The sequence below is a fragment of the Gracilinanus agilis genome, chromosome 3 (assembly GCF_016433145.1).
Source record: "Gracilinanus agilis isolate LMUSP501 chromosome 3, AgileGrace, whole genome shotgun sequence".
Taxonomy (NCBI): Eukaryota; Metazoa; Chordata; class Mammalia; order Didelphimorphia; family Didelphidae; genus Gracilinanus; species Gracilinanus agilis.
In genome coordinates this window covers 253,952,156-253,973,938 of record NC_058132.1, presented here as the reverse complement: position 1 = coordinate 253,973,938, position 21,783 = coordinate 253,952,156, and the positions used below count along the sequence as shown (strand labels likewise).

General features: G+C 36.5%; 1 protein-coding gene across 1 annotated transcript in view; it reads right to left on the bottom strand.

The window, feature by feature from the left end:
- The window catches only part of LRP2 (LDL receptor related protein 2), a 255,109-nt gene that overhangs the window by 174,831 nt on the left and 58,495 nt on the right, over positions 1 to 21,783 (bottom strand). Inside the window, exons 4-9 of the mRNA XM_044669095.1 lie at positions 19,883 to 19,999; positions 8,230 to 8,340; positions 7,960 to 8,073; positions 5,234 to 5,350; positions 2,840 to 2,983; positions 1,839 to 1,958 (exon numbers count right to left, since the gene is read on the bottom strand). Coding sequence (XP_044525030.1) covers positions 1,839 to 1,958; positions 2,840 to 2,983; positions 5,234 to 5,350; positions 7,960 to 8,073; positions 8,230 to 8,340; positions 19,883 to 19,999 — 723 coding nt within the window. The remainder of the gene's footprint in view (positions 1 to 1,838; positions 1,959 to 2,839; positions 2,984 to 5,233; positions 5,351 to 7,959; positions 8,074 to 8,229; positions 8,341 to 19,882; positions 20,000 to 21,783) is intronic.

Here is a 21,783-nt window from a genome sequence, read left to right as displayed (position 1 = left end):
TGCTCTCAGTAGATAAGAAAATCACTAACATTCAAAAGATCAACAAGCTAAAATTAAAGAACTGAGAGAGAAAATTGAGATTTTTTTCCCAATTCAGATTCCTTTTGTCAAGCCTTCAATACACCCAGAGTGGACCAATCTCAGCAAAAAATATCTTTCCAATAATGGGAATAATTATGGCTCATTCCTTGGTATCCAGAGATATACCAAGGAATTTGACAATATAAAAGGAAGAATGCATTCTAAGGGTAGTCATCGAGCCAAAAAAACTTGAGTTCAAGACCATCCTCTGCCATGTACTACTATGTGACTCTGGACAAGTCACTGGACCTTTCAGTGCCCTGGACAACTATCTAAGACTACATTTCAGAGAAGGTGCTGACCTGTGTTGGTAAAGAAAGTTTCCTTACCCAGGAGTTCCCTCTACCAGTGAATCACAAGTCTAGGTCTACCCCTGTCCTATCAAAGGACAAAGTAATGCTTCAAAATAATTCTCAGTTACATGTCCTTTAGGAATCCATAAAGAAATCCCAGAATTCTTTAGCACATAACTTCTCTTGCCTCCCCTTAGCAGATGTTCCCAGGAACAATGCTGACTGATATTCCTTTTATCATCCCTCCCTTCCCTATACCCTCTCCCAGGTGGCTGTACTAATTGCTCTCCAGTGCAATCATTATAATACATCAGGAGATTAGAGAAAGAAAACAATAAATAAATAAGACTGACCCAGAGACCTTTAATAATTGAGAAATTATAATACCAACATGTAAATCTGATTCCTCTATCACTAAAATTGCATTATAATTTTACATTATTATTGTAAAATTACATTACAATTCACTAAGGTACCTGCCTCAATTATTAGGTTATAAATTTCTTGTGGCTAGATCTTTGGTCTTGGAGTTAGGAAAAGCTGGCTTCACTTCCGATCCCCGAGACATATTTCTGTGTGATTATGAGTAAGTCACTTAACTTATCAGTGTCCCCGGCAACTCTTTAAGGCACAATGATTAAGTTAAAGAGTGATGAATTTGGAACTGAGTTTGAATCCCAATTTTGTTTACTTTCTACATGACCATGGGCAAGTCCTGTAACCTCCTTTGCATTAGTTTCCTTATCTATAAAAGAAAGGAGTTCTCTTCCACATCAAGCAACAAAAGTTGCTTCCAGATTTAAGCCTCAGATCTTACGATCCTGTGTCTATAAGTTAAGGGCAAGTTGCCAATTTGCATTCACAAAAGGAATTTCTACTCTGAAACGGATGAAATGATAGACATCCTCCTTCTTACCTGGTGGGCAAAACTCTTCTGTCTTATTCATTTCTGCATATTCCTTACTCCTTCTTACTCCTTCTTAGACACAGAAGATATTCATTAAATATTTGTTGAATTTAAGTTAATTTGCTTAATTAAATGTCCAAAAGTCTCAGAGATCTCGGTATTTTTTAACATCCTCATAACAGATTTGGGAAAGCATTTGCATGTATGGCTGTCTAGTTCTGTGCCAGTCACTATCAGTGGTATTCAGAGGGAAGAGTCATCGTCCTAAAAGCCTCTTTTTTTCTTAATTTAAGTTCCAAATATGGTAAGAAGGAAAGCAACACAGAATTCCTACCTCTTATCTTCCACTTATCTACACTGGCCTAGGGACCCCTGGCTAGGATTTCCTAACTTCTAACTTTGCCACTCTCAAAATTCTCACCAAAGACCACTCTGTCATTTACTATCACGTCATCACCTCTACCCACATGTAAAAACTCCCTAATATCAATGACTATGGACTCCATCATCAAAACCATAAATACTACTACACATGGACTTTCCCATTTGTGACTTACCAACACAGGTCCGGCTGTCATTGGAATTGATGATATAACCCTGGGGACAATAACAAATCCCTCCAGTTGGTGAAGAGTGGCAACGATGCTGACAGCTCAGGGTAGCACACTGAGATATATCTAAACAAAAAAAAGTACTTTTAGCCATGCAGTAAATAGAGCCAAATTTCCTAAAAAGTAATGGATTTTTTTCCTTTCTATAGTCAGGAAGTATGGGACAGGGGCATTCAAAATTGTAATTGTGACTTGCATGTGGTAGGCATAAATTCAATACTTTTTTTAACTAAATTGAATCTAATGTTTTTAGCCCAACACAAAGCAATATTATAACTCTCAAAATTCACTGCTGGCATCCCATGGCACAGTGGACCTACTATCAGGGAAGTCCAAATGCTGCCTCAGACAACTACTATCAAGTCACCTACCCTTTGTCTACCTCAGTTTCCTCATTTGTAAAATAAGGCTAATAATAATAATAATAATAATAATAATAATAATAATAATAATACCTATATCCCAGGGTTGCCAGGGGATAAAATGAGACAATACTTTAAACATTTTGCAAACTTTAAGTTGCAAAATAAGTGCCAGATATCAATATTGGACAATGTGCTAATTGTATTATCTTCATATATAAAAAAAGATGGAGGGAATCTCCAAAAGGTCTTTTTTGTAAATCAAACTTGTTATTAAGATAGCTATGATAATCAAAGTAAAATAATAGTGTGTACATAGGCCCATAACATTGAAGTTGTTGCTAATTCTTCCTTCTCCTTTACCCCACTTCCAATCAATTGCTAAATTCTATTCCTTCTATATCCACAATATCTCTCACAACTATTCCCTCCTCTTTAGTCTAACCACTACCACTCTATTCTCCCTCATCTCTTCTTCCCTTTACTATCCTAATTGTCTACTGTCAAATAGTCTTCTTGTATCCAACTTATCATTATCTTCTTCATTGCTGCCCAAGAAATCTTCCTGACACCTGTCATACTCACTACAGTGTCTGCCTGCAGTCACATTGGTCTCATCTCCACCAGAAGGGCAGTCTGATGTCCCATCACAAAGTTTTTCAATGGGTATACAGTGCCCAGACCCTGGACAAGCCCATTCTCCTGGGTAACATTCGTGATGACCACTTTCTGAACAGAAGAGAAGAAAAATATGCAAACCATTTCAGATGATGCTGAGTATTTTTATACCAGAAAAGCAAAGTTCTAATTTCTTTTTTTATTATTTTTTAGTCCAGGGTAATGGGATGCTATGAACCACATAGTAAAACAAAAGCACAAATCATGTTTGTCCCATACTTTAAAATGGCTCCCCTACTAACTTTTCATCAGCCCTAAGTAACAAAACTGGTTAATTTGTGTTCAACTTCCTCCTCTTACCCTTTTGTGCTTATGATGGAGATATTAATGGTTGAGGAAATGGTCCAAAATCAAGTAGTTAGAAAAGTACATGGGCTTACATAATCCACTGGCAGGACAATCTCTTCTCTTCTCTCTCCCAGAAGACTCATTGAATTAAACCAGTATTGTCAAACTCAACAAAAAAAAGGGACTGCTAATACATACATACATACAGATTCCTGCCAGTCACATATTGACTTAATTTTTAAATGTAAAGTTATCTTTTATGATATAATTTTTATTTTGTTAAATATTTCCCAATTCTATTAATCCAGTTCTAGCTGCCCGGGAGCATTGAGATCCTATGTTTGACACCTCTAATTTGAACAATAAGCTGTGTAATCAGGACTGTCTGAAATACTTTAGTATTCCTGATGAAAGAAGACAAATATGGGGCTTTAGAATTAGAACAAATATCAAAGCATCTCTCCAAGTGATAAGTAGTACATAGGGCAAAAACTTGGTAAGAGTCTAGCCTGAAGAGAGTAGGTATATAAGAATGGATCGAAACTACCTTACCCAGGTGAGATCACAGGCTTTACAGTAAGGGCAAAAAAATCCTTCAAATTGGAGTGGTACTGCCCAAAAATCATGTTTGGATAGTCTGACAAAATTCGATGAAAACCCACCTCTAAATTACCAATCAGGACTTTATTGATTTGAAAAGCTGAAATATAGTATTCAGCTTTGGCTTTGAATATCCTGCCTATCCCCAACCTTCCCATTAGAGGAAGATCTTACAAGCTTTGAGGGGTCTGGAGGATTTGGGGGTTTCTCCTCTTCTAACTACATCTAGCATCATTCCCCTGGAACACACTGTAGACATAGTGTTTGCATCAGGAAAGAAGAACACACTGGACAAATTCATCTTGCTTAGAAGAATGAGCATGTTGAACTCATTCTTGAATACTCTAAGAATAAGAGAAAAGGACTTCTAGCAACTAGAAACTATGATTAAGTTCCTCTGTCACATGTGCTTTCTAAGCTTGAGCTCTCTTTCCTCCAGACTCTTCATGTACTTCTGAGAAAGTATGTCACAGACTTCTAGGAGGATATTTTGTACAAACTGTTCTCACGATAATACCTTAGTAAATACCCTTAAGGAAGGGTAAAGTAATTCTCAACTGATATTCTTGGGAGGAAGCACATAAGAAGAGATTTGAGCCAATGGCAATAGATCATTACCTCCAGAGCCCTCGGTGATATGCCTAACACACTGAGAGTCTTTCTCTGGAAGTAGAGATTTATCTGTGAATGTGGCAATTGGGAAAAGGATGTCCCAGATCTTATCTGGGATAGAAATGTTTAATACATATTTAAGTAAAGTTGAATTAAGTTAGTACATATCTAATCTATAGAGGGAGAAAGGATGGTATAGATGTGAGAAGAATAAATCTTCCCAATATGCTTTAGTGACGGCAAGGAAATTTATCCAAATTATTATATATATATATATATGAAAGTTAGACCTTTTTAAATACCTGAATTTCCATTCCATTGCTATCTGTCCAGACCATTGTTATTTTTTCTTTGCAAGAAGTTAGCATATTTAAACAAAACAAATAATACACTCTAACCATGTCCAAAAATGTTTTATTTATCCTCTACCTCTAGTATAATAACTCTTTATCAAAAGATGAGAATCATGCTTCATTATCACTGGCTCTCTTGAATCTTGATCATAATTCTTACACCTGCCAAAGTTGTTTTTCTTTTTTAAATAATATTTTATTTTTCCCCAATTACATGTAAAAACAATTTTTAACATTTTTTTTAATTTTTAGCTCTAAAATATCCAGGCCATTGTTGCTGTCACTCCAGTAATTGAATTACCTCAGTCCCACCCACTTAAGGGACAACTCTGCATGTCTTTAATTCTAATATGAAAACAGAGTGTACACCCTCCTGAAAGGCATTTTACATAGAAAGAACATATTTTGCCACAGGAAGAGTCCTGTGGGAGAGAAGTCCTCTACTCACCACATCCATTTTCATCTTCATTATCTTCACAATCATCATCACCATCACAAACCCAACTTTGATGAATGCAACGGCCACTTGGGCAAGTAAAGAAATTTCCTCTGCATGTTTGATAAGCTAAAAAGAGAGAACAACTACTTCACTCCTCTGATATAAACCATGCAGAATAATGAAGTTAGAATCATGAGTTAATAACATCGGAAAGGAGATAGGACCTTGGAAATCATCTAATCCAAGTTCCACCTTTTATAAAGGTCCTAAAATCAGAGGTAAAAAATGCCATGCCCAAAGTGATACAAGTAGTAAATTATATGGACCCAGGTATGCTTTCTCTACTGAAATGTACTTCTATCCTGACCTAAGGTCTACCCTTCAGCTGGAACTTCTAGAGCTGATGAAGTCATTTATTTCTCTAATCAAAATGATGAAAGAATGAAAACAAATGATTCTGGGTGTTCACATGAAGGAAATTTATCTTGAATTGGAGAAGGAGTTGGTAGTTCTAGAAGCTGTATAACTGAGTGACCATTCAAAAGTAAGACTGATATTTGCACAGAATCTTTCATCAGTGATTTCAATCCCAAATGTAGTCATTACTATCTCTTTTTGAAAATGGAATCTGCTCCAAAGCCAAATGATTCAATTACCCTTGGAATCTTGCTGACCCATTCATATAATAAAACTGGACTGGGTTTACAAGAAAATGTACTGCAAGAATTGAGTTCCTTTCATTCATTAAAAAGGTATTGATAATATTATCTCTACTGAAAGTCACAGGATGTAGGTCATAGTTAGATGTAGACACTGGATCATAGCTCTAAAGGCCACCTGGTCCAACTTTTTAATAGATTAAAAGATTCCTTGATTTACTGATGCATTATCTCTAAGACAATATGGAAATGATAACCGTATCCTGGTACAATACTAACTAGAGTGGCATTCTTAGAATTAAAAATATCTAGATTCAAATCTTCAAATTAGATATTTAGATATAAAAATATCTAAATTCAAAACTTACTAGCTACGTAATACTAGATAAGTCAGGTGATATCTATGTTCCCCAGAAAACTCTAAGTACTAAGTCATATATGGGTTTCAATCTTTAGTAATAGAAGGAGTTTCCATAGTGGAAAGTCCCAACATAGAAAAAAATCATAAATTCTATGAATATTCCTCTAGGAATAGAAATAGTTACAGTAAATTACTGAAATTTCAAAATTTTTGTTAGGTAACCCTTACTTTCTGTCTATTATCCTTGCATTCTTTCTAGGCATCGGCAATGAGGTTCTTATCATTTGTACCTCTTGGTCAGCATTATTATCTGATTCCCCCATATGAAGGGCCTCTTCTGTGTCTTTGCTTCTACTACTCTACTGAGAAAGCTCAAGATATTATGTTTAAGAGTCCTAAAAATAGGACTATTCTCCCAGGACATTTGCCCTGCTTCTAGCCTGGCCCCCTTAGCTGTCATCTATGAGAACAACTACAATGGAGAAAAGACCCTGGGAATATCAATTCTACCCTCCCCACCCCACTTCCTTCCTCCCTAACCAATAACAGTTATGCTTCCTGCACACTCTTGTAGCCATCTTCTAGGATAGAAACTCATGTGGAGACAATCTAGCAACTGCTTCTGTAAATGTAACAGTAATATGTGTAACAAGGCCTCCTAGGAAACCACAGCTAAGGAAGATACATGAAAGAAAATTCTCATCACCAAAATCCTCAGGACCATCAAATGGCTCAACATCAGGAAGAAATGTGATTTTATTCATGGAAATAACAATGAAGAAGACAGCCCTACCACATGGTTTGCTTGCAAAACATAAGGACCACTGGGCCATTTTTCATCCAATGTAAACTCCAAATATCTCGTCTCCCCTATTAGAAATCTTTGAAAAAAGGGATTGTCTTACTATTTTATTAATATTCCTTGTGGAAAATTGGACAAAATAGTCAGTTAATTAATGTTTATTAATGTTACTTAAAGTTAATAAGAAGTGTTCATTAATTGCTTTGTGCCAAGTACTGTTAAACACTGGAAATACAAAAAAAAATTAAAAAGACAGACCCTGCCCTCCAGGAGCTCACAAAGCATAGTGCCTGGCACATAGTGAGTGCTTTTTCATTCATTCATACCTTCCTTATCTGTCCCAGAATTTCCCTCATTGGCTCTCAGCTTTCAACTGATAAGGATTTTCAACTAACTGTGAGGGCCAGCCTAACTAAAGGTTGAAGCACAACAACATATGTCACCTTTCTTTTCAGTGTGAACACTACCAAGTGTCTCATTTTTGTATCTTTAATTCCAATACTGCATATAGTAAGTACTTAAGTATATTTTACACTCTTTCATTCTTATGCTATGCCAAAATGTGTCAGCTCTATTCCTGGAAAATGGGAGAATTTCGATTCCCTAGCCCATGATACACCCATGTACAAAAAACAACAATAAAAACTCAATGTGAAGCTTTAACAATGAAGACGTTGGGGAGGAAACAAATTTTGTCCATCATCTTTCTGCCACCTCATGATAGATTATCTTTGGAAGAGACTTTGAGAGTCACACCATCATGGCTAACAAATACTTTTGGCAAAGTTCCTAAATTATCTTCTGGCTCCAAAAGCCATCTAACTTAATGCCCCTTTTGTTTCAGATGAATGAAAAGGGTGGTTAAAAATGTTAGCCTTGAATAACAGGGCCCAAAATAACAGAATCATCATACTGCAATCATGTTCATCACTCAGGTCTCCACAGTCATCATCATGGTCACAGACAAAGGATCGAGGGATGCATTCTCCATTGGCACACTGAAACTGGCTATTCAGGCATCTCTGAGCTGGAATACAAGATGAAGAAGGAGGGAAAAAAGGTTAGTTTCATTTCCAACATAAAAACCAAGTTGATAAGGAATCTAATCACTATCTTGTAGGAAGAATATGCATCATGCTTAAAAAGAGAGTCAGTTACATATCAAGGAATGCATGGTACTTACTGCAGTTGACTTCATCAGAGGAGTCTCGACAATCTATTTTCCCATCACACTGCTGGCTGTTGTTATAACATGCCCCATTGGCACAAGTCAGCTGCTCACAGACTGGATATTCTACAGAAAGAATGGAAACATATGTTCAGTTCAATCAACAAGAATTTGGAGATAAAGAAGCAAAAAGAAAAGAAAGAAAAAGCTATCTTGAAGAAACTTGAATTCTACCAGAGGAATATAACATCTGCCATTACGTATATGCATGATTTTTTAAATACACAATTTGAGTGAAAGAACAATAACAACTAGTAATGTGTTATAAAATGGTAATATAATATAATGTAGCAAGTAAAAAAATGGTCACTGGTAAAATTATTAAATATCAAATTCCAGATCATGGAACAGTATTGAATACAACCTCCATGCTCCATCATCCCTAGACTAAAGCAGAGCTATTAATAACCTTCCTTTCAGTATCACCCTCCAACTAAATGTATATCTCATAAAAAGTAAGACTTCCAGGAAGCTGATGAAAACATCAGATGGGAATCAAAAGACAAACATCACTGAAGTCTTAGAGAAATGACCGCAATCCCCTTGTCTTAATTTTGGAACCAGTCTTTCAACATACAAAAGTTAAATTAAGAGGATCATCTTTCCTTTCATTTTCTTGAAATAGAAAAGAATTATTTTGGTCTATTAATTTCAATAAACATTTGTCAAATGACATGTGTCAAGTACTATGCTAGGCAGTAGAAATACAAAGTCAAAAATTAAATAGTCCCTGCCTTAAAGGACATTTTATAGGCTAGAGATGTTTTCAGGACCTAAGGATTTCCCCTCTCCCCATCATTAAAAATTATATATAGTTTCAGAAGGAAGGAAAAAAGGAAGAAAGGAAGGAAGGAAGGAAGGAAGGAAGGAAGGAAGGAAGGAAGGAAGGAAGGAAGGAAGGAAGGAAGGAAGGAAGGAAGGAAGGAAGGAAGGAAGAAAGGAAGGAAGAAAGGAAGGAACAGAGGGAGGGAGGGAAGGAAGGAAGGAAGGAAGGACCTGATATTACCTTAAGAACACCCAAAAAACAAATAGAGCCTTTTTTAAAATTATTTAACAATTTTCTTCACTTGTGGTCCAAAGTAAAGAGCATTAAACTAGGGATCAAGAATGCTGTGGGTTCTAGATTCAACTCTGATATGAGTAGCTAGCTGCATGATTTTAAGCTAGACTTTTACTTTTCAGAGGTATATCTGTAAAATGGGCATAATTGCCTATCCTACATCATAAAGCAATTATGATGAGTGAGATAACATATATGAAAATGCTTTGAAAACTGTCAAGACCTATAAAAGTATGAATTATTATAGTATCACAACATTATTAACATTATTATAAATGTCCACTACAGAGCAGGAGGAGGAACACTGGCATTAGTGTTAAAAACACTGAACATCAAGTAGATAAACTTGGGTTTAAATTGTGGCTCTGTTATTTACTAATTGTATGATCTAGTTATGTCACCACATCTCTGGTCTTGTTTTCTCATCTGTAAAATGGCACAGTTAAGCTAGGTAGATAAATTCTACATTCCTTCCAGGTCTGTCATTCTGTGAATCTGTGATTCAACTGCTCTGTGCTTAAAATTCTCATGTATAAAAATGAGTAGCTCACATTTACAAAGCGCTTTAAAATTTTCCAAGTACTTTACATATATTAGCTCATTTGATCATCTTAACAGTCCTGTGAGGTAGACAGTATGGTTGTTATTTCTACTTTTACAAATGCAAAAAAAAAAAATGAGGCTAAGAGAGAATAAATGACTGAGTCTCACATAGCTAAATATATGTCATGTCCAGCATTTGAAGCAACAGTTTGTTGGCAAGGTGGATAGAGTGCCAGGACTAGAGTTATGAAGACCTGAGTTCAAATTTGGCTTTGGATGTGTACTAGTTGTGTGACCCTGGCACAGTTCCTCATCTTTAAAATGAGTTAGAAAAGGAAATGGCAAACCATTCTAGTATCTTTACCAAGAAAATCCAAAAAAAGGAATTACAAAGAGTCAGACAAGACTGAACAACAAATTTCCTTATTTACATATATAAATATAGTAAAGGATTCTTTGTACTATGGAATATGTAGAAAGTCAAATGCCAAAAAAAAAAGTTGAAAAAATTATACATCTTAGCTAGAATTGAAGAATAAAGGATTTGGAATCATGAAAGGTCTAAATTTAATCCTGGTGCCCATGCTAAGTGACCATGGGCAAATCACAACCACTTTGAAACCGGTTTTCTCATTTGTAAAATGTGAATAATAACATTTGTAGCATGGAATGCTGGAGAGAAAGCAGGCTTGGGAGTCAAAACCTAGGTTCAAGTCTTATCTTGGACACATAACGACTATGTGACTCTGAGCAAGCTAGTTAACCTTAGTGCCCCCAGGCAAACAGCTCCTTAAGATTACATAGAATCATTGTTGAGCCACATGATAGAGGGTCTCCTCTCTGAGATTTCCCCACTTCAGTGAAATCAGAGATCTAGACTAAATGCATATGTATATGTATGTGCATATATATTGTATTTATATTACACATATGTATGTATTAATATTGATTTGTACTTGTAAATTTTATATAAATATATATATAAATTTATACTTGTAAATACCCTGCATACTACCTTCCTTACAGTGTTTGTTGTTGCTTTTTAAAATCTTTTTTCTATCCTAGTAACAACCCTAAGACAAAAGGACAAGGGCTGAGCAATGGAATTAAGTGACTTGCCCAGGGTCACAGAGCTAGGTAGTGTCTGAGGCCAGTTTTGAAGATTGGTTTGGAAGGATCGTCAGAGCAGTCTCAGCTTTCACTGCTACTAAGCCACCATCTTGGCTCTGTCCATCTGAGGGCACTTTTGAACTCAGGACCCACTGACTCCAGGCTCTCTATCCACTGTGCACCTAACTCCTACAGTGTTATTTTAAGGGAAATGCTTTGTAAAACTGAAAGAGCTCAAGGAAAGGAAGAGAGGGAGGAAATGTACTCAATTAGTTTTTGCTTTGCTATTTGTTGCAGTTGTTGTGGTGTCTTTCTAAATGTTTCTTGGGTTGTCAGTGCCCCCTCAGCATTATGACTGTATGTCAGCCTGACAAGTCATACAACCATTTACTTGACTTTACACAAAAATCACCCTTTAAAGTTTGGGGTATCTTGGGGACCAATTGATACTGTGAAGTAATTCCCCTCCCCCTAGTTTGCCTTGCTCACAGAGCAAGAATGTTGTCAAAGACACTAAAAACAGCCCCACCACAGCCAGTGGAGAACTCTTGGCCACTCAAGCTCACTCTCTCCTCTCCCTCTCTCTCTCCTTTTCCCTCTCCCTTTTCTTCTCCCTCTCCTTCTCTTCTTCTCGCTCCTCTCTCTTTCTCTCTCTCTCTGTCTCTCCCTCTCTCTGTCTCTCTTTCCCCCTTCTTTCCCCCCACCCCACACACAGAGAGATAAGCTGTGAGGAGAGTGGAATTTATTAGGCCTGGGTTCTGGCAGCTCTATTTATGATTGTGATTGTAGACATGGGGACTCTGAGGCAAATTTGTTTGGCAGGTCTCTTGTTCTCTCCAATCCTGCCTTTTGAAAGACCATGCCATCAAAAAGAAAGGGAACGAACTAAAACAGCCCAAACTGAAACGACTTTAAGGTTACTGACATGCTCATTCTCTGAACAAACAACAAAGCCCTGCTTGGTGTCGTCAGGCAAAGTCTTGTGATGGTCAGAGGTCAGCAGTTTGACACGCCAAATGAATGGAACGCTTTCTTGTCTCTATCCATGCTGATAACGAATCTCTCTCAATCAACTGGGATCACATTCCCCCCTATACACACACACACACACACACACACACACACACACACACACACACACACACACACACATACATACCCTTCACAGATCTCTCCTGCACATAAGCCTTTGCCTAGGATTTGCCCCACACAGTGCAGATACAACATAGAAGACTGAAAAATGTGGTTCTGGCTCCAATGAAGCTTTGTATCAAAAGTAAATTAATTCAGCCAAATATTTGGGGGGGGAGGATAGTCTCCTTTTTGGGGACCCAATTGTGTAGGGTTTGTGCAGAGCCTCCATCCTATTACCTCAACCATTGCGTTAATTAATGAGCTTTTCTCTTGCCCAAGAAAGAGAGGGCCACCATCCCCTTACCTCCCCATTGGGCTGTTTCTGAAAGCTTGCTTGTTTGTTTGGCAAGACTGAGTCTAAGCATTGTAACTTTTTTTTTCTATAGACAGATCTGTCATGCCACTGAAGTGCACCATAGAATTTTAAGCAGGGGGAAATGCACATGGATTCGTTTAGAATATACACATGAATAACAGGCAAGGTCTTTATCCTGGATTTTCTCATGTGAAATTTGTAAGGATCTTAGTCACTAATCCACAAATTTTAAAGCTTAAAGTATAGGTGTTCATGTAAAATTTTGTACCTAAAAATTCAACAATATTAATGTATTTATTAAAATATACTCTTGGGTACACATTCCATTTTACTAAATAGTTTGTGACAAGCTTGGAACTTGTTTTTTTGGTGTGCTTTTTTTTCTTAAGTTCCATTCTTTCTGCAAGGTCAAAGTGTGGTAAGCCAAAACACACATCCTTGTTGAAATGGTAGTTAAGCACAGGTATTTCTTACAACAAACAAAAAAGAAAAAAAAGTAATCCTGGACTAGATTTTAAATTTCACACGATTCTTTGTGGTACTTGCCTTTCTGTATTACACATAATGTTTACATACAAGTACCTATATCTTCCTCGATCAGCTTTGGCATTGGCAAGCTAGTTGTGATTTTAAAAAATTCATTTAAAATGACAGCTTATATGATTAAGGAAGAATAAAAAGTTTTCTCTATTCTTTCTATATAAAATCAGAAACTAAAATTCATAATTATCAGTAAAAAAATAATTATTTCAGAGAGAACTTAAAATATGTAATTATATTACATTATAATTTGATACTACATAATTAGATAATATATAGAATTCGATATTATAACATGGGACTTATAAGGAGGCCTTATATCATGTCTTATTTTGGTATTACATTTCTATGTCTTTCTACAAGACTAATAGCTCTTTGAGGACAGGGACAATGTTATTTAATCTTTGCAATATTGCCTAAGACAGCTGTCTGCACATAGAAGTAACATAATAAATATTCGTTGAAGAGTTGGTAGAGAAACATGGTTTGGGAACCTCATTACCCTCTCTCGATATAAATCACTTAGCAGGTCAATGAGCTAAAAGACATATTAATTTACTTTAAAGGGACCAAGTGCTAGATATTTGTAGTAGGAATAAGAGCATTCAACAATCAGGCAGTCACACTCTCAAGTAGTTCCATCCTCAATGCTTGGCAAAATGACCAAAAGAAGATAAAAATGACTGGGGATCTGTTCAAGAAAGAGGTTGAGTCTAAACAGATTTGCATAGATAAAGTCCAGAAAAAGGTACAAAATAGGCAAAGGGTTACATGCTTAGGGAAATCTAATTCTAAAATGCTCTTCTCTGTTTATAGCTCTCAGGTTATCCTTTTTAAGTTACTCTGGTTCTAGAGCAGGTTAATATGTTCCAAGTAAAGCTTTTCTCACCTGACAATTGCTGGCCAGCAGCTCAGCCCCTGAGTATTACCAACAGGAATAAGTGACCACTGGTCAAGCATAGGCTAAAGAAGATACATAGCAGGAAGTGAAGAAAATTAGTGAAATGAATTGGAAAGGGCACAGGAGAAAGACCACAGAGATGGGATGAGATAGTCAGAGAAAGGGGGTGGGGGAAAGCGGAACTTTCTTTATTGGGGACTTAACAACCTTGTTAGCCAGAAAACTGAGCTATGCAAGTCCAATCAGTATCACTGGCAAACCCAAGGAGTCAGTAAGGAGAGTAGGAAATAAACAAAGAAAGCAATAGCAAGAGAAGAGAAAGATATTGTTATAGATAGCTTTCTTTTTTTTTTAAACCCTTAGCTTCTGTCTTAGGAGAGATATTAATGTTGATTCCAAGGCAGAAAAGTTGTCAAACAGGTTTTTTAAAAAGATCTGAAGCCATATTTGAACCCAGAATCCCCCATCTGTAGGCCCGGCTTTTGATCCAGTAAGCCACCTCGTTGCCCCTAACAGCATTCTATAATACATAAATATATAGTATATATTATAAATATATATATCCTTATATATTTACACATATATAATATAATAGTAAATGCCATTAGGACAGCTAAGTGGTACAGTGGCTAGTGCACCAAACTTAGAGTCAGGAGGATTAGAGTTCAAATCTCAAACACTCACTAGTGGACAAGTCACTTAATCCCCTATTTACCTTCATTCCTCATCTGTAAAATGGAGGCACACTAGAGAAGGAAATGGCAAACCACTCCAATAACTTTGCCAAGAAAACACCATAGACAAAAGTTCACAAAATCACACAAGAGTCAGACATAACCAAACAACTATTGGAATATTTTCTTACTCTGTTAAATTAGTTGTTTACCTACTTCCATGATTCCAAAGCTATCAAGGCTTAGAGAGCTCCTTGCAAATTCACTTCTGTAAATTCCCCATTTTCAAGTCTCTTCTCACTCTAGTTCAGGAAGCCCATCAGGCTACTATCAAGTCCAGTAATAACAGCTTTCATCACACTTCTTCCAAGAGTGTTGCTTTGATTCAACCTAGAAACCCTACAGAACCTCAGGTCTAGCTTTTCAGAACACTAAGGAAAGGCAAGAGGCTTTAGTGAAGTGTTCCCTATCATTTTCATATATTTGAAAGAGATATCATCCTCAAACTATATTTCTGAAGCACTCTGCCTCTAATAATAGAGTCTAACATAGAAAGCATCCTTGTAAGCTTATAAAAGAACACCAATAGAGAAAACCATGGAGCAAACTGAAAAAAATGCATAAAACAGCAGTATTATCCAGGATGAGAGATGAATACAAACATTTCAAACTGAACCTTAGATCAGATGCTTCCATTTCATCTTTTGAGAAACTGTGAAACTTTTGAGAAACCTGTTTATGTTTAAGACATCAGTGCTACAGCTTGGTTGAGCATTAGAAGACACATTGAACCTCAGAGATTTAGTTGAGCAGAACTTGTCAGAAAAAACTTCCCTAGTAGCCTGAAAATTGGTTCCCTAACTTCCACAGGGCAAAAGTGAGGTCATTTTCTAAAAATAACTAGAAGTATAATAAGCTCAAGGCCCCCTGATGCTGGGAACCAGGAGGATAATTGTTATTACCCCAGCAAAAGTGACAGAAAGGGAAGGAGCTTATAATAATGAATCAGAAATATTTGTGCAACTGCAAATCTAATAATCATCCACTGAGAGAGCAGCAGAGATAGGAAGCATCTATGTGTATGCATAAATGGCTTGGAGAATGGTGGTACTAATAATAAAAATAGGTAAGTCAGAAGCAGGAGCTGTTTGTTGTTGTTTGGGTTTTTGGTTTGGGTTTGCATTCTTTTTTTGTTTGTTTGTTTGTTTTTGCTAAGGAAAGACAACTGTATTTTAAGGAAGGGAGAAAAGGACAAGGCCAGTTTGGGGTTTGCTTACTTGGAGATATCAATTAGATAGTCTAATGAATAAATCCATTAGGTGATTGGAAATGGAAAGCTGAAACTCAGAGGAAAGGTCAGAATAGAAGCTATAAATTTAAGAGTCATATTTATTCAAGAAAATTGAATCAGTGGGAGTGAATGCGGTTGCCCTACAAATTGCAAAGAGTGGGAAAAGGAAACTTTTGAGGGAAAAGGTAATATCAAGAGAAAAACTATATTTCCCAGAGTTATTATGAAGAATGATAATAAGAAGATGGAGTTTGCTCACAATAGGATAAATACTCAATAGGGCATGGAGAAGGGGCAGAGGAGAAAAGGCCAGTAGTAAAAAGGGTTGGAAAAGGGTTACTCCTTTCTACAGAAAGAGGGACTATGCTAAGTGCAGAGTGGCTATAGTTGTCAGGCCTGGGATCAGAAAGACTCATCTTTGTGAGTTCAAAATTGGCCTCAGACATTAGCTGTATGACTCTGGGTTAATCATTTAACCCTATTTACCTCCATTTCCTCATCTGTAAAATGAGCTAGAGAAGGAAATGGCCAACCACTCCAGGATCTTTGCCAAGAAAACACCAAAATGGAGTCATAAAAGAGTCATATGCAACTGAAATAAAGTAACAAGAGGATGACAAGGAGATGACTTTGTTCTGGGGTGATAATGATGAAGAATAAAGAATTAAGAAAATAATGGTGCATAATTGTAGTAGGTTAAAGGGAAAGATGGCTTGAGGAGTAAGAATGGAGAAGATTATGGAAGGTGGGAATATTCAGATCCTACTAAGGAGTTTATCCTTGAAAAGAAATCAGGTAGAAGAGTATAAGTACAATTCAGTGTGTTTGGTTATTTTATCTGGTATGTAGACAGATGAATGGGCCACTGATTTCATACATTTTTGTTATGAAGTGTTATAAATTACAAGGTAATTAAAGATTGAAAAAGAAGTAAAAATTCAATTTTTTTCTTTTGACTTGGTTTTGCTATTATATAGTCTAGTCATCTACAAAATGCCAGCTGATATTAAGCAAATTGTCTGTTTTGTTGTGTTTTTTTTTTAATGGGACTGAAAGATTCAAAGCCATGTTCTTTTTACTGCTAATGGGATTAACAGCAAGGCAAAACTGCCATGCAGAGACTAAGATAAACGTCCTAACAATGCTGTCGCTGCAGGCCATTTAATTAGTATATTGGAGGGACTTGAGCTGCACAAGAATCGTACAGTTTCCTTTTAGTTTAGTAAATTGATCGTTTTATTTTCCTGGTCAACATGCCAGAATGACTTATGTTTGAGTAAGAATATTGCTAATTGTCAGTGGGGATTTCAAACAATTCATAGATATTTAAGGAAGGCCAAAGGAAAACATAAACTCCTTGTTAAAATACAAGCTTTCTTGTTGGTCATCAGCAGCATTCATTCTGTCTGCTACAGGGGCTGCATTCTCCTTGAAGGTTTCTTTCTATTGATTTCCTATCCTATGGAATTTAAAACCTCTTTCCCCCATTACCTAAGCCTGATTAAGAGTGGCAGGTGGAGGGGAATTAGGAGGATGGACTAGTGGCAATTTCTGGACTCAGAAATTTGAAGGAACTAACTAACAGCAAAACTCATGAAGATGATGATTACCTAAGCCTCCAACCACCCCATCTATGTAGTGGCACTTTTGGTGGCTCAATGGATAGAGCACTGGACTTGCAGTCAGGAAGACATGAGTTCAAATTTGACATCAGATACTCATTAGTTGTGTGACCTGGGAAAGTCACTTAACCCTGTTGGCCTCAGTTTCCTCATCTGTAAAATAAGCTAAAGAAAGAAAGGGTAAACAACTCCTGTATCTTTGCCAAGATACCCCAAATAGGGTCACAAAGAGTTGGACATAACTGAAACAACTGACAATAAACGCTTTGTGGGAGGAAACTGCTTGTTTGTAAAATATATTCGACCTGAAATTTCATGAATTCAAACCAAGAATCCAGAAGGCATGACTATAATGCTAAAGGACATATTTCATGCCTTAATTTCAAACCAAAAACAAAAAAAGGTCCAAACCCTGTCCTCTTTCATGATTGGCTCTCCCCTTGGCATGTTTCTACAGCATTTCTTTCTTCTACTTCTCTGACTACAACCATAAAATCAAAATATAAAATGTGTCAAATGATATTAAAAAGATGTTAAATGAGCACAGTATGTATATATGGTCCTATCTTCAGTTTCACTAAATTTGCCCATATTAATAAAAAAAACTAAAGGAAAGGAAAAGAAAAGACAGTATATTTAAAAGCAGACCTACTACATTGGCAGGGATATTTGCAAAGGCTATAGTGTATACTGGTCAAGCTTATATGGTATATAAGCAGACAGAAGAAAGCTGGATTCTTTTATCTACACATTGGTCATACTCATCAGCAAGATTTGTGTTTTCTGACCAAACAAGCCTACAATTTACCTCTCTTTCAAATATTTCTAAAATTACTCCTCTTCCTTGCCTACTTTGGTGTAGCTAGGGCATTTAACATGCCAAGTCATGAGAGCAGATTGTATTTGGGGGCTTTCTTTGAAGAGTGGCCTTAAATTCCATGGTCCACTGGCAAAGTTGAGAAGAGGTGTTACTAGTGACTTTGGAGTTGGCTACAGGTGATGCACAACAAAGAAATCCAAATAATCTGTTAGCTGTGTGTTTTTTTTCAAAATGCCATTTCAGGTTAAGCATTCATTTTTATCCATTTGTATAAATAAAAGAGAGAAGTGCAAGCAATAGACTGGGTGTCCAATTTCTGGTGCCTTTATAAACCTATGTAAATAAACCTCTCGGCAAAGTTAAGTTTTTATGTATGAATATTTTCTGCTTTTTGCACTGTATTTATCTAAATCTGCTAAGTATACAGATTTCAGCTATCTTTAGAACTCTTGCTGCCTATTTTATAATTGCAAGTTTAAGTTATATTTTCTATATGTCACTTGTTTCAGGGGTAGAGGGAACAGGAAATGACAAGACAGTAATGGGACTCAACAGAGCTGATTGCTACATTTTCAATGTATTTATCCATCATTTATCTCCAATTTATCCTGCATATATTATTTTGTACATAATTGTTTTCATATTGTCTTTCCCTCTAGACTGTGAACTCCTTGAAAGCAGGGAACATCTTTTGTCTTTCTTTGTACCCCCAGAACTTAGCACGATGCCTGACTGACTGATTCATCATCAATCCTCTGGAATCATGAATAACTCATAAAACCTCAATTTGTTATTCAGAGAAATCCAGGCTTTGGAGGAAATATATCTTTAACTGTCCATGACTGGAATCATGGAGAGCCACTGTGCCATTATAAGATAATAAATGGCAGATTAGAACATCAGTAAGAAAAAATATATAAGGAAACCTTTGCTTCTGGTAACACTTATGGTTTGAGCATTAAAATTAATGTGACTTTGGGTCTAGAATCCATGAAATCCCAAGATAGAGTAAAAGCAAATTGCTTCCTCTGCACATCAAAAACTTAAACAGGATTTAATCAATAATTATACATCTACTTAACAGTGACTCTTAATAATACTCTTAATAAATAAAAACTATGTCAATGACATAAGGGGGTATCCATTTCCAAATGTAACCTTTTTGAGCAGTGTTTTGCAGAATATGAGCATGCAAGAAATTCACCGGGATATTTGATCCAGCAACTTGTTAAAGAAATGTTTTTAAAGTTAAGATTAATTCCACTGGACTTTAACTATTCTATGTATTCAGTGATCTTTTTTTCCCCCTGGAAGGTGTTGTTACCTGGTATTATTTTAATGATAACATCTACACACTCCAACAGCCTAGAACTCAGTGTCCCGTGGCAGTACAAACTGAGAATGTCTTATAATAATGGGATCATATCAGAACATCAACCTAATCCACCTAAGAATCTGCCACGAGATTTTGATAACAAGAAGCATATTGTAGCCATTTCTGTCCATCAACAAACCCCTTAATCTTAAAATTTGATTAAAATACCGAAGGGGAATGGGAGGTGAAATCCTATACAATGCTATGATTGAGAAGACTTACGGCAGCCTCTCTCATCAGCTCCATCTGGACAGTCTCTGACTCGATCACACCTGTATTCATTTGGGATGCACTGACCATTAGGGCATGTCATCTGTTGACTTGAACACGTCCGTCCAGCTGGAAAGAGAAGAAAAGGACATTTAATTTCTATTTCACTCCAAATACAGACCAATGGGCTTTATTCTTCCCTGTCTCTTTATGTTTGCCAGGTATTAATGAGGCCATTAGGGAGAAGGAAGTGTGGGAAAGGAAACTGGATTACATTCACTAAGCATCAATACAGTGTTTCAGGGTGTAAGGTAAAGATTAATTATGGCCACTGCTCTGCCCTTCCTCCCCCTCTTCACCTATTAAATTCCTTATCATTTAAAGGTTGACTTAAATACTGCCCCCCACCCCAAGCTGGTAACAAGTTTCCTCTAACACTTTATTTAACCCTTTGTATTCTAACTCACTAAAGCACCTACCATGCAATGCTGTCAATTATAACTCAATGTACAGGTATTCGGGCATTATCACCCCCTAAATGCATTGTATTGTGATTATCTGTGTTTAAGGATAAGTTTCTTACTGTGAGGAATCATGTATCAACCCCAGAACCTAATCACATTCTGCACCTAGAAGTGCTTAATTAATGTCTGTTTACATGTGATGAACAATGTAGGCAAGTAGACACGAATGGGGATCGAATAAAAGAAAAGCCAAATTTATTTAATTGTAGGAATTATTTATAATTGTTTTATGTAACAAATTTTATGTTTATGATTGTAGTAATTATTTGATGGTATTAAATATCACAATTTCTTAGCAATTTCAACAGATAAAAAGTTGGGAAGTAGACATTGTTAGATGGTTTGATTTCTGCCCATTGCATGACAGAATTCTTAAAATTATATAATTGCAGAGAAGGGTCAGCTAAAGGATTTAGTAAATGTTATTAATCAAGGAAGGATTCCTGAACCTCTTTAAGGGTCTCACATACTTTGCTATAACAAACTCTAGAAGGGCTTATGAGGGCATGGCATTACCAATTTTGACTAATTTTATCACTGGCTAAAATGGGTAAAGCCATCTGGTGAATCAGAGTGCTTGATACAGAAGCACTTCAGTCACAGTTCACATCCAGACAACACTTTACATTCATTATCACAGTAGATATTCACAGCACCGCCCTCACCACCTTCCAGATAGGTGCTACTGTTCCTATTGCAAAAACTGAATCTGACAAGTTATGAGTTGTCCAGGATCACACAGCTGTGTGTGTGGCTGAGGATAGGATTTGAAGTGAGGAATCATTCTGACTTGAGGCCCAGGAATTTTACGTACTATAACCAGTGCATCTCACTTGGCTCATCTGAGGTAAGAATGGCGATAGGTGAAATTACATTACTCTCACTTTTAAGATTGGAAAATTATCCTCATAAATAATAAAAAAGTGAAATGCTTAGGAAAGAATATGACTTTCATCAATTCTCCAAATAGAATCTTGATTCTCTCCTGGGAAGGGACATCTGCCTTCAGACTTCTAGAGCAAATGGCAATTAAAAATAGAGCTTCACATGAATACAGCAGGGAAAAATCCTCAGATGTCAAAATCATTTTTTCTGCTAAGAAAATACAAAAAAAAAAGATCCTTAGACCTTTGAAAGGTAGTGAGTACTAAAAAAACTAAAAGTGGTGGGGGAAAGAACTTCTTAAGTGGAAAAAAAAAACAATTTATACCCATGTATACATTGCTCAAAATTTAATGATTTTTTTTCCATTTGGTAAGTTGGACATTAAGAAAATTCTACTGTAATTATCTATGTCTTGGTTAGGTGGCATAGCTAGATGACCCAGTGGATAGAGTGCCAGGCCTACAGTCAGGAAGACTTATCTTCCTAAATTTAAATCTGGCCTCA